The sequence below is a fragment of the Ptychodera flava genome, chromosome 7 (genome assembly GCF_041260155.1).
Source record: "Ptychodera flava strain L36383 chromosome 7, AS_Pfla_20210202, whole genome shotgun sequence".
NCBI lineage: Eukaryota > Metazoa > Hemichordata > Enteropneusta > Ptychoderidae > Ptychodera > Ptychodera flava.
This window is the reverse complement of record NC_091934.1, coordinates 2,533,216-2,547,042: the sequence shown is the minus strand read 5'-3', so window position 1 is coordinate 2,547,042 and position 13,827 is coordinate 2,533,216. Positions and strand designations below refer to the sequence as shown.

At 36.6% G+C, this 13,827-nt stretch overlaps 1 protein-coding gene across 1 annotated transcript in view; it reads right to left on the bottom strand.

Moving 5' to 3' along the window:
* LOC139136562 (PR domain zinc finger protein 2-like) overlaps positions 1-13,827 on the bottom strand; it is a 37,375-nt gene that overhangs the window by 17,734 nt on the left and 5,814 nt on the right. The window contains exons 3-4 of the mRNA XM_070704300.1: positions 13,071-13,165; positions 1,834-1,937 (exon numbers count right to left, since the gene is read on the bottom strand). Coding sequence (XP_070560401.1) covers positions 1,834-1,937; positions 13,071-13,146 — 180 coding nt within the window. The 5' untranslated portion in view covers positions 13,147-13,165. The remainder of the gene's footprint in view (positions 1-1,833; positions 1,938-13,070; positions 13,166-13,827) is intronic.

Sequence of the window (13,827 nt, the reverse complement as noted above, 5' to 3'; positions counted from 1 at the left end):
GTGAGACTCTGACAATAGACTGTAAAATAAATTGAACTGATCAATGTCTAAGCTTGCAAGTGATGAGACCTGGAACATTAATAGTCTCTCAATGGCTCACACATCATGATCATCATTTCATCGTTTGACTTTTCCTCTCAAGAGATGATGGTTACAAATTCATCCATGGATGATTGGATTTTATCACTGATCAAACAGAAACCTGAGATTTACAAAACGTACTTGATAGCAGGCACTTGGCTGTAACAGGAAGTCAATACATTACACAAACTAAAACTTTCTCTGGAACCCACCAACGATCATTTTTCTTTCACTTTATTCTGTACACTGTTGACTACATCTGCTCTCTTAGTAGACCCAGGCTGTGATTCTTTTATGTTCTACTGTGCCTAACATAGCCTATCTAGAAATGACTATAATAATGCTCTCTTAGTAGACCCAGGCTGTGATTCTTTTATGTTCTACTGTGCCTAACATAGCCTATCTAGAAATGACTATAATAATGCTCTCTTAGTAGACCTAGGCTGTGATTCTTTTATGTTCTACTGTGCCTAACATAGCCTATCTAGAATGACTATAATAATGCTCTCTTAGTAGACCCAGGCTGTGATTCTTTTATGTTCTACTGTGCCTAACATAGCCTATCTAGAAATGACTATAATAATGCTCTCTTAGTAGACCTAGGCTGTGATTCTTTTATGTTCTACTGTGCCTAACATAGCCTATCTAGAAATGACTATAATAATGCTCTCTTAGTAGATCAGGCTGTGATTCTTTTATGTTCTACTGTGCCTAACATAGCCTATCTAGAAATGACTATAATAATGCTCTCTTAGTAGACCCAGGCTGTGATTCTTTTATGTTCTACTGTGCCTAACATAGCCTATCTAGAAATGACTATAATAATGCTCTCTTAGTAGACCCAGGCTGTGATTCTTTTATGTTCTACTGTGCCTAACATAGCCTATCTAGAAATGACTATAATAATGCTCTCTTAGTAGACCTAGGCTGTGATTCTTTTATGTTCTACTGTGCCTAACATAGCCTATCTAGAAATGACTATAATAATGCTCTCTTAGTAGACCCAGGCTGTGATTCCTTTATGTTCTACTGTGCCTAACATACATGTAGCCTATCTAGAAATGACTATAATAATGCTCTCTTAGTAGACCTAGGCTGTGATTCTTTTATGTTCTACTGTGCCTAACATAGCCTATCTAGAAATGACAATAATAATGCTCTCTTAGTAGACCCAGGCTGTGATTCTTTTGTGTTCTACTGTGCCTAACATACATGTAGCCTATCTAGAAATGACTATAATAATGCTCTCTTAGTAGACCCAGGCTGTGATTCTTTTATGTTCTACTGTGCCTAACATAGCCTATGTAGAAATGACTATAATAATGCTCCCTTGGTAAACCCAGGCTGTGATTGAAATGACAATGCAATACTCACAAGATTGAGTTATTAACTTCTGCCTATGGCCTTAGGATTGCAAGTACAATAAAAAGTGCATGTTGTATCAGGGATTTTAATGATGTACATAACTCTTACAGGTTGGCTGGATTTTTAACCTGTAAACATTCCATCTTACAACAGTTGGTGAAAATTATTTTGGCTTCTGTCATTTAGAGTTGTAGAGTTGCAATAATACACTTAGTGGATGTAATATGTCTTACAACAGCATTCACAAACACATATATGTCCTCATCCAATGAACTCATCAACAGTTTCCAATTCATTGGCAGCAATCATTCTCTTCTCCTCTATGACACAGATCATCTGCTGTATTATGAAGACTGTGAAATAAAATGTCAGAATTTATAAACTTACCTCCCATGAATAGTATGGATCACAATGATCAGTTATTCTTTTTTTCTCTCCACCATAAGGTCCAAACTGAGAACCATCTTTAATCATATTCTTCACCCATACTCCTATAACAGTTACACAAATCAGAGGTAAAAATGGTTAGTTCATCTTCAAAACCACACTGGTGTGTATGAATTAGCTTGGCAAATACATCTACCATTCATGGGTATTGCATCTGTCTTTAAAAACTAATATCAATCAAGGGAAACATCGGTAGTGTAGTTTTCACAGATACAGTGAGCAAAGAAAAGTCACTGTTATCGGCTTTGTATCACACAATTTCCTCAAAATTGGTGCCAAAAATTAAGAACTGCACTGTAAGGCTTCGTAATTATGTTACTAGTTGAATCACAGATGTAGGTAGCTATTTTTGACTCTGTAACCTTTTTGATGAATTTGTTGACCCTGTGACCTTTTGTGGACATCATGTTTTGCTTGACTGCATGCTGTTCCAGTTTCTTTGGCTTTTTTTTGTTGGCATTCAAATATGTGTATTCCTTAACATTTAGGTCAGAGTAATTAACTCTTTTGTTTTGTGTCCACTCAAAAAATTTTGAAAAATAACGTGTTCAAAAGTACACACAGAAACTCTTGCACACAGTTTTACACATACTTGATTGTTTCCGTGTAGTATGAATGCCCATTCAAGAACCAAAGCATAAACTTCTTTTTCACTTCCATATTATACACCACAATTTAACATTTTGCAAGCATGCAGATGTTCTAAGTACCTTTTACAAAAATTTTAAACATAGATTTGTAGGTAGAAAAGCCACATGGTAGAGTCCTGTTCAAATAGACTTATGTTTTTAGGAAAACCCCAAAAACCTGTATGTGCGGGGATACGCAAGCATTATACATACTTTCAAATTCAGAAAGCTCACAGGGTCAATAAAAGTTTTCAAGAAACAAAGTGGCAAGGACTTGTTGTAGAAAAACAAATTATCCTGACTTTATAAAACACAGATGTCGCAAAACCTGCAAATGGTAGCATACACCCTTCAAAACATAGGGTACACTCTGTCACTCCAAGTTATACTACAATTGTACATGTGTACAACACTTGAAATAGATGTTATTGGATAAACATCCCAGATTAAAGGCATGTGTTTTGATCCCATGGTCAAAGTAAACACCATGAAATTTCTTGCTGATTGTTCAGTACAATGACAATGATAACATGGATCAACACATACACCATTTGTATTCACTTTCTTTTCTTGATCTGTAGACTTAAATTACCAATGGTGATTTAAATGCATAAACGGTCAATACAAGCCATATGTCTTTATCAACAACAGTATGTTCACAGAAAAACATATTTATTATGGACCAATAAACACTATAGACATTGGCAGTTTATTCATAGTGACTTCAACAGCTGTCTGCCCAACGAAGTCTCAAGTTTTAATAGAGTTCTGTTGATGAAGTGATACCTTCAAAGTCTAAATATGGCACATTTTCAAAGCAAACACTTGCATTATGTGACATGCCCAGCACAGTATCCAGGAACCTAACTTACAAAAATACAACAATATGGTGAACAAGGCATGTCCAGGACATCCTGTTTAACCAATGACCATTTCAAACAGTAACTCAATTACATGTGCTATGCAATATGTTGAATATCTCTGTTATGCCCTTTAACACTTCCACTGCCACAGTCAATTTGACAGGATCATTTCCAATCGAGTGAATGGATTGCTCAATAAGAACCTGAAGTGAAAGGACCAATCAGAACAAATCTTCTGCAGGCTTTGTTGTAGCCCTCTCTTCTGATAAATAGCAAAGTTTACATGTACTGTGTTTTGTATTTCAATTTATCAATGAATCAACTGCACTGCAGAGAATGATCTCATTATGTCATCAATATTCCTCCAAGTGAGAGTTTAGACACAGAAAGATAAAGTATATCAGGGTTATTGTGATCATTTGAATGGAAATTGTATTGAAGGACTTTTCCGCTATCAAAATTGATTTGCAATAACTGTGAAATACATACAATTTGGCTGATATTACATGTATGTTTAACAGATGTATCAGTAATATCTTTGGAATGACTATATTCAAAATGAAGGTTCATGTTTCATTATCTGGCTGTTGATTATGATATGCATTAATAATATTTTGTAATATTTTGTAAACATCTATTGTTTTGTTAAACTGTAATAAATCATAATTATTCATGCTACTATGGAAATGTGGAATTAATTATGTTTGTGAAGTGAATGAGACATCTTCCACAGTAAATAAGCTGGTAAACACATTTCCAACATTAAATAGGGTTTTTTACTCAACCACACAGCTGAAAAGGGGTAAACAGATATGTTTCCTTACAGCGTATTAAGTACAATTAGCTTCAGAAGGGTTTTAATAGATATAAGTTTTGGATTCCGCCAAGAGCTCTACTTATGGACAGCTCATCTAGATCATTTTGAGACCTCTCGAAATGCAAATCATTTCACCATGTATACACATGTAGATACACTTCCATATGGTACGGGCAAAACCATGATAGAAAATATGTTACATGGTACATCATAAGCCTCCAAAAGAATATTATCGAGTACCAATCTTTGAATATGGTTGAGCACTGGAAAAATGTTTAGAGTTGACCATAGCAACTAATACAGAACAAGTACTGCTTATTTTATCATGGTATAGCACAACATGGAGCCAAGGACCACCAAAGTACTTTGGACTCCCATGTCAAAATCTTAAACAAATGTGCTCTACTATAAACCCATACACAAATCGTATGGTTCAGTTATGATCCATTGTACTCTATGGTTAGCAATATGAACCCAACCACTACATGTAGCCTTACCTAGAATTAGATGCACACATGCAGAAAATGGCTACACATAAATATTGCAATTATATTGTCTCATTTACACAATATTAGACCTGACCTCCCACTGGCAAATCCCCTAACATGTGTATCTTTTGTATGTTGCCCTGGAAATTGAGTTTGGTTCATTTGTTAAACAAATAATATCAGTTACTTGGGTTTTGTTATGCTCTCTGTATATTTACTTATCCGCTATATCCGGTAAGTGTTGATTTACCTAACTGCTCACTCCCATCAGCCTAACTGAGCCAGTACATGCACGCATACATCATTTATTGTTTTTGCCTAACTATACTAGAAATAGTGTATAATTGGATGAAAATACCATTTAAAAATACTTGGAGACAAATATTGCCACAAAATGAACAATTTCAACTCCACTTCAACTCAAAGAACACACATGTCAAAAGATAATAGCCATGGAATGAGTGGTTTTAGGGAAAAGTTGAAAATATAAATTTCGACTTAAAAATCCTTACAAAGTACTTTAGAATGGTTCCATGTAAAAACAAAACCTCGTCTACACATATTTGCCCAAGTAACAATCACACAAAGTTTAGTAAAAGTTACTGACTGGTTCTTGAGATATCTCCATGTACTGCATAGGGGACACAAAGCCATTGCATTAGTCTGTTGGACCTTCAGTCCAAAGGTCTGACATATCTCTTTGTGATATGAACTAGGAAGGTTTTCTAAGTGAGGTAGCAACTACTCTGCTACCATCACATACATGTACTCAATCTGCCTCAGCAATTCTAATGTATGTGTATTACAGAGTAAGCCTTTCAGATACCACAATCCACATTATGCCTCCCTAATCAGCTGGAGAATGTTGGTATACAAATACAGATAGAAATCAGTCACACAGGTAGAGTGCCATGTACAGCATTGATTACACATGATACTTCATAGGGCTACAGTATGTCTGTCTTGAGTGACTATGTTTGTGTCAAATACTTTCTCTTCAGTTTCAATGTACACTGGTTATGGTACAACTCTCTTCACTTTCTGATGTGCATAGGTTGTGGTACAACTTGATATGTGCAATGGTGGTGGTACAACTTGATATGTGCACTGGTGGTGGTACAACTTGGTGTTTGCACTGGTGGTGGTACAACTTGATATGTACACTGGTTATGGTACAACTCTCTTCACTTTCTGATGTGCATAGGTTGTAGTACAACTTGATATGTGCAATGGTGGTGGTACAACTTGATATGTGCACTGGTGGTGGTACAACTTGGTGTTTGCACTGGTGGTGGTACAACTTGATATGTACACTGGTTATGGTACAACTCTCTTCACTTTCTGATGTGCATAGGTTGTGGTACAACTTGATATGTGCACTGGTGGTGGTACAACTTGATGTGTGCATAGCTGGTGGTACAACTTGATGTGTGCATAGCTGGTGGTACAACTTGATGTGTGCATAGCTGGTGGTACAACTTGATGTGTGCATAGCTGGTGGTACAACTTGATATGTGCACTGGTGGTGGTACAACTTGATGTGTGCATAGCTGGTGGTACAACTTGGTGTTTGCACTGGTGGTGGTACAACTTGATATGTGCACTGGTGGTGGTACAACTTGATGTGTGCATAGCTGGTGGTACAACTTGATGTGTGCATAGCTGGTGGTACAACTTGATGTGTGCATAGCTGGTGGTACAACTTGATGTGTGCATAGCTGGTGGTACAACTTGATATGTGCACTGGTGGTGGTACAACTTGATGTGTGCATAGCTGGTGGTACAACTTGATATGTGCACTGGTGGTGGTACAACTTGATGTGTGCATAGCTGGTGGTACAACTTGATGTGTGCACTGGTGGTGGTACAACTTGACTTAACACAATAAACACACCAATGCATTATGCTCATAACTAATAGTGCAATGCCCAATATCAGACGTTTTATTCGGTGTACAACCAAACAACCTCCCTGCACTAGTAGTGGAGATACAAGTCCTATTGTTAGCACTTTAATGATAACAATAGTCTTAACATGGCCACTGAACAAGCACACTGTTCTTACCTTTTGTTCATGAGAAAAGGACAATTAAGCAATTTCTAATGCACTGATAGTTGTGATAATGAGATATTACAGTTAGTATCAATGGTATACCAACACTAAGATAACACTTAAACTGCATCTTGAAGTAAATGGTTCACCAGCAAAAGGATAACAATAACATAGGGCCAAAGTCTACTATACACATGGATACAAAATTAAGTATTTCCTGACAGTATGAAATTATCTCACTAAGGTCATCCTAGGGACCTGTAAACTAAATATTAAAGCTGTCTGACCAGCGGTTTTGAAAAAACAAGCCACCCAGCGGCCGACAGAGCTCTGGTGTGTTATGTAGAGAATAACTTTTTGTGACACGTGTATTGATGAAGAAGGTGAATATCTTTAATAGCTCATTTCAGGATGGCCTGACCAAAAATGGCAAAATTAGCTGCAAAAATACAAAATTGAAGATTTCATCATAATTTCAATATATTACATTGAGATAAAGCCTGGGAACCTGTATACCAAATATCAAAGCTATCAGATGAGTAACTTTTGAGAAACAAATATTTTGACCAAAAATGGCAAAATTGACCCAAAAATACAAAAATTGAAGATTTCATCAAATTTCAATATATCACACTAAGACAACCCCTGGGAACCTGTATACCAAATATCAAAGGCATCAGACAAGTAGTTTTTGAGAAACACATTTTTGGACCAAAAATAGCAATAATTGCACCAAATATACAAAATTGCAGATTTTGTCATATATTCAATATATCATATTTAGTTCATCTGTAGGAATCTGTATACCAAATATCAAAGATGTCAGACAAGAGGTTTGGATAAAATAAAGTTTTGACCAAAAATGACAAAAAAATTTCTGAAAAATACAGATTCGCATATTTCATCACAATTTGAACAAATATAAGTTGGGTTATCCCTCCTGTATACCAAATAAGAAAGCTGTCTGACCAGCGGTTATGTAGAAGAAGATTTTTTTACCAAAAATGCCTTTTTTGGTGCTAATTTGCATATTTTTAACTATATCAAAAAATTAAAAAATAGCGCTAATGGCACTTGATCACAACTGGCACATTGTGAAACTACTCTATCTCTGGGTACACCTGTACATGAAATACTGAATGGGTAGGTGCTGCGGGTTTGGAGTTGTCAGTAAATGCACACAGAAAACAAAGTCCCGAAGTAGCGAATTCCAACCATTTTCAAACCACACTGTTTGTCAGTGGGGTAAGCAATATTCGCAAAAATCACATTTCCAGGCTAATAGACTACGTTTTACGAAATCACACGTCCTTATTACAAAATAAAACGATCTTTGTCTTTAAATCAATGTGCTAGTAAACAGGTCTAGCAGCTAGTTATGTCATCAAGTCTGTAATGTTAAGGGTCATAACAAATGTGAGAAATCTAAAACATTAAATATGTTGTTTTTTATCAATTTTATTACCAAAAGCGCATGAAAATCTCTGATACTTTGAATCAGCCATCCTGCATATTTGTAACATTCATCAAAATCTCATTTCTGTTCCACAACTCATTAAATAGTCCACATGCAGGATTGGTGTACATTCCAAAACTACATATATGAAAGACCCCTAAAATCAATTAGTTAAAGGGGGTTAGAAATTTCCCAAAACTATCTAACTGCTGCTCCGTTTGGCTCCATTTTTCTGAATCAGAACCTTGGAATTAGTCTGAATATCTCTACCAAATATCAATGCAGTCTGTTCAGCGGTTTTTGACTTTTTGTCGTTTACGGAAAATGGACACTGTCCACCACCGGTTGAAGCTAACCCTATATCACAACTTCCAGATGTGATAATGACCTATGGTCATTATGTTAAAAAATACCGCCAATGGCACTTGGACATAATGACCGCCTAGTATTATCGGCATTTATCAACAACCACACTCACTGTGAATTAGACAGACCACGAAGTCAATGAGCAACATATAGCTGAAAGACTATTTTTCACATTGCGATTTTAAGCTCATTTTTATGAGAAAAGAGACATGTATATGTATATGGAGAAAAAGCAGAAGACATATTTGTAAATTGTTTGTTAAGTGACAATCATATATGCATCTCTTGAAATTTTGTGGTTATGAGGTATAACAGTAGTGTAAGAATAATGAGGTATGAATAAGTTAGTAAAGCTAAGTTGACAGTAATTAAGATTACAAATTATACACTAAGCTGGGGAAATCTGATTGAAATAAATGTTGAAAAGTAGCAAAGTCATGGTCATCTTTTGTCTAATACCTCGTGTAAGTTCATGAACTTTACATAAATCTTGCTATGGATTTGTTGCTAATGGGCAATAACTGTGTTTCAGATCATTTGAGAGCAATCTATCCATGACAGGTTTAAATTGTAATATACTTCTATTTAAAAGGAGAGAAACTTCTCAAATAATTTTTTTCCCTGTAATTTGCTGTGAGAACACATGGACAGATGCTCAGGACTCTATGCTGGTGCTACCTTGATAACTAACCTACAACTTGTAACGTCATTGTCTAACCTGTTCACCCCAATTTCCTGTAGACAGGTCCACACTCTCCATTGATAACAATTGGTTTGGGCCATACCATTGTAGTGAAAGACTGTAACATGTGAGGTTGTGGATACTTAATCTCTGGAATGTCAAAGTCTGTATATTGACTCAAGGATGTTTACTTAACAAATGCCAAGGGTCATCTCAAAAGTGAGAATCTAAACTATGAAATATGTTTTTTTTAATGCTTTTGATGCCCAAAAGACCATAGAAATCTCTTATACTTCGAATCAGCCATCCTGCAAATTTCTAACATTCATCAAAACCTCATTTCTGTTCAACAAATCATAAAACAGTCCACAATGCAGGATTGGTGTACATTCCAAAACTACATATATGAAAGACCCCTAAAATCAATTAGATAAAAAGGGGGGTTAGAAATTTCCCAAAACTATCTAACCGGCGCTCCGTTTGGCTCCATTTTTCGGAATTGGAACCTTGGAACCAGTCTATGTATCGGTATCAAATATCAGTGCAGTCTGTTCAGCAGTTTTTGACTTTTTGTCGTTTACGGAAATGGACGACATCAAACACCGGTTGAAACCACCTCTATATCACAACTTCCAGTTGTGATAAAAACTAGTTCCTCATAATCATATTTTTCATCTACACAACAAATATCAAATCAGTAAGTACTGCGGTTCTCAAGATATTTGAGTGGACGGACACCTCACAAATGGACATACATACAGAAATACATACATACATACATACATACAGCCTGATGACGGACATCAGACGGATATCCATCCCAATAGCTTCTATAGACTATAGTCAGTCTATAGTAGCTAAAAACTGCATCTTGAGGTCAATGGTTCACCAACACTAGGAGAACTTGTGCAAAACCTACATCCCGGAGTCAGTGGTGCACCAACACAAGGATAACTTGTGCTATAACATAGACAGCAGAAGCGAGCTAAGTTCTACTGTCTATGTTTAAACCTTATTTTGAAGCCCATGGTTCATTGACATAAGGATAACTTGTGTTACAAGTGCACTTGAAGTCAATGGCTTACCAACACTAGGATACCACACCTTGAAGTCAATGGTCTACCTACACTAAGACACCACACCTTGAAGTCAATGGTTTACTTACACTGGGATACCACACCTTGAAGTCAATGGTCTACCTACACTAAGACACCACACCTTGAAGTCAATGGTTTACTTACACTGGGATACCACACCTTGAAGTCAATGGTCTACCTACACTAAGACACCACACCTTGAAGTCAATGGTTTACTTACACTGGGATACCACACCTTGAAGTCAATGGTTTACCTACACTAGGATACCACACCTTGAAGTCAATGGTTTACCTACACTAGGATACCACACCTTGAAGTCAATGGTTTACTTACACTAGGATACCACACCTTGAAGTCAATGGTTTACTTACACTGGGATACCACACCTTGAAGTCAATGGTTTACCTACACTAGGATACCACACATTGAAGTCAATGGTTTACTTACACTAGGAAACCACACCTTGAAGTCAATGGTTTACCTACACTAAAATACCACACCTTGAAGTCAATGGTTTACCTACACTAGGATACCACACCTTGAAGTCAATGGTTTACCTACACTAGGATACCACACATTGAAGTCAATGGTTTACCTACACTAGGATACCACACATTGAAGTCAATGGTTTACTTACTCTAGGATACCACACCTTGAAGTCAATGGTTTACTTACACTAGGAAACCACACCTTGAAGTCAATGGTTTACTTTAACTAGGATACCACACCTTGAAGTCAATGGTTTACCTACACTAGGATACCACACATTGAAGTCAATGGTTTACTTACTCTAGGATACCACACCTTGAAGTCAATGGTTTACTTACACAAGGATACCATACCTTAAAGTCAATGGTTTACTTACACTAGGAAACCACACCTTGAAGTCAATGGTTTACTTTAACTAGGATACCACACCTTGAAGTCAATGGTTTACCTACACTAGGATACCACACATTGAAGTCAATGGTTTACTTACACTAGGATACCATACCTTGAAGTCAATGGTTTACTTACACTGGGATACCACACCTTGAAGTCAATGGTTTACCTACACTAGGATACCACACATTGAAGTCAATGGTTTACTTACACTAGGAAACCACACCTTGAAGTCAATGGTTTACCTACACTAAAATACCACACCTTGAAGTCAATGGTTTACCTACACTAGGATACCACACCTTGAAGTCAATGGTTTACCTACACTAGGATACCACACATTGAAGTCAATGGTTTACCTACACTAGGATACCACACATTGAAGTCAATGGTTTACTTACTCTAGGATACCACACCTTGAAGTCAATGGTTTACTTACACTAGGAAACCACACCTTGAAGTCAATGGTTTACTTTAACTAGGATACCACACCTTGAAGTCAATGGTTTACCTACACTAGGACACCACACCTTGAAGTCAATGGTTTACTTACACAAGGATACCATACCTTAAAGTCAATGGTTTACTTACACTAGGAAACCACACCTTGAAGTCAATGGTTTACTTTAACTAGGACACCACACCTTGAAGTCAATGGTTTACTTACACTAGGATACCATACCTTGAAGTCAATGGTTTACTTACACTAGGAAACCACAACTTGAAGTCAATGGTTTACTTTAACTAGGATACCACACCTTGAAGTCAATGGTTTACCTACACTAGGATACCACACATTGAAGTCAATGGTTTACTTACACTAGGAAACCACACCTTGAAGTCAATGATTTACCTACACTAGGAAACCACACCTTGAAGTCAATGGTTTACCTACACTAGGATACCACACCTTGAAGTCAATGGTTTACCTACACTAAGATACCACACCTTGAAGTCAATGGTCTACCTACACTAGGATACCACACCTTGAAGTCAATGGTTTACCTACACTAGGATACCACACCTTGAAGTCAATGGTTTACCTACACTAGGATACCACACCTTGAAGTCAATGGTTTACTTACACTAGGATACCACACCTTGAAGTCAATGGTTTACTTACACTAGGATACCACACCTTGAAGTCAATGGTTTACCTACACTAGGATACCACACCTTGAAGTCAATGGTTTACTTACACTAGGATACCATACCTTGAAGTCAATGGTTTACTTACACTAGGAAACCATACCTTGAAGTCAATGGTTTACTTTAACTAGGATACCACACCTTGAAGTCAATGGTTTACCTACACTAGGACACCACACCTTGAAGTCAATGGTTTACTTACACTGGGATACCACACCTTGAAGTCAATGGTTTACTTACACTGGGATACCACACCTTGAAGTCAATGGTTTACCTACACTAGGATACCACACCTTGAAGTCAATGGTCAACCTACACTAGGATACCACACCTTGAAGTCAATGGTTTACTTACACTGGGATACCACACCTTGAAGTCAATGGTTTACTTACACTGGGATACCACACCTTGAAGTCAATGGTTTACCTACACTAGGATACCACACCTTGAAGTCAATGGTTTACTTACACTGGGATACCACACCTTGAAGTCAATGGTTTACTTACACTGGGATACCACACCTTGAAGTCAATGGTTTACCTACACTAGGATACCACACCTTGAAGTCAATTACAATGGGTTTGGTGACGAAAGGGTTAAAGTTTACACTGGTAGTACACCAGTATGTCTACATCTAAGACACTCTTGCAGTACTAACCTGCAAGAAGAATGTTTGTCATTGAGCTAAGACTTACCTATTTTATTTTTCTCTACTCCAGATGGTCTGAACTCAACACATGCCGGTGTCTTCATCTTGGGCATTTCCTCCATTTTTTTGTTTCTTCTATTTCTGAATATTAAAGCATGTTCCACAAAATTATTAAACCATAACATTAAAACTCCAAAAATACATATTTTTATGAACACTATATAAGGTATCAAATGCATAATACATGACTTAGTGTACAAGAACACTTACATGGCAGCATGTATGATAATACACATATTAATTGTCAATGTTTTCATACGTATTACTAGTAACAGTCACAAATATATTAACATATACATGATATAGGAAAGATTTGTACCTGCATCACCATCTCACATGAATATTAATTAACTCTTTTAACTCTGTTACTTTCTCCTGCCAAAATTTTAGTGCACAATTTTACAAATTTCTATGAATTTTTCTGTAATTTTTTGATAATTTTGAACCAAATGGACATCACATTTCATTTGCTACAGTTTTTTCTCATAAATCTGAGAAAAATTTACTGGGGTTTATTTTAGAAAGGGGACAAAAATTGACTTTGGCACTCAAAGAGTTAATCAGAAAGGAAATAATTTGCATGTATTCATGAAGATAGCATTCTCAAAAGGACACAGAATTCTGTCACATTGCAAGAAAAAAGACAGGCTAATTCATTATGAAGGTGAGGATAAATAATGGATTACTACAATCTAATACAGGGATAACATATACTGAAGTGAGAGGGGTAGGAATTTCCTTTG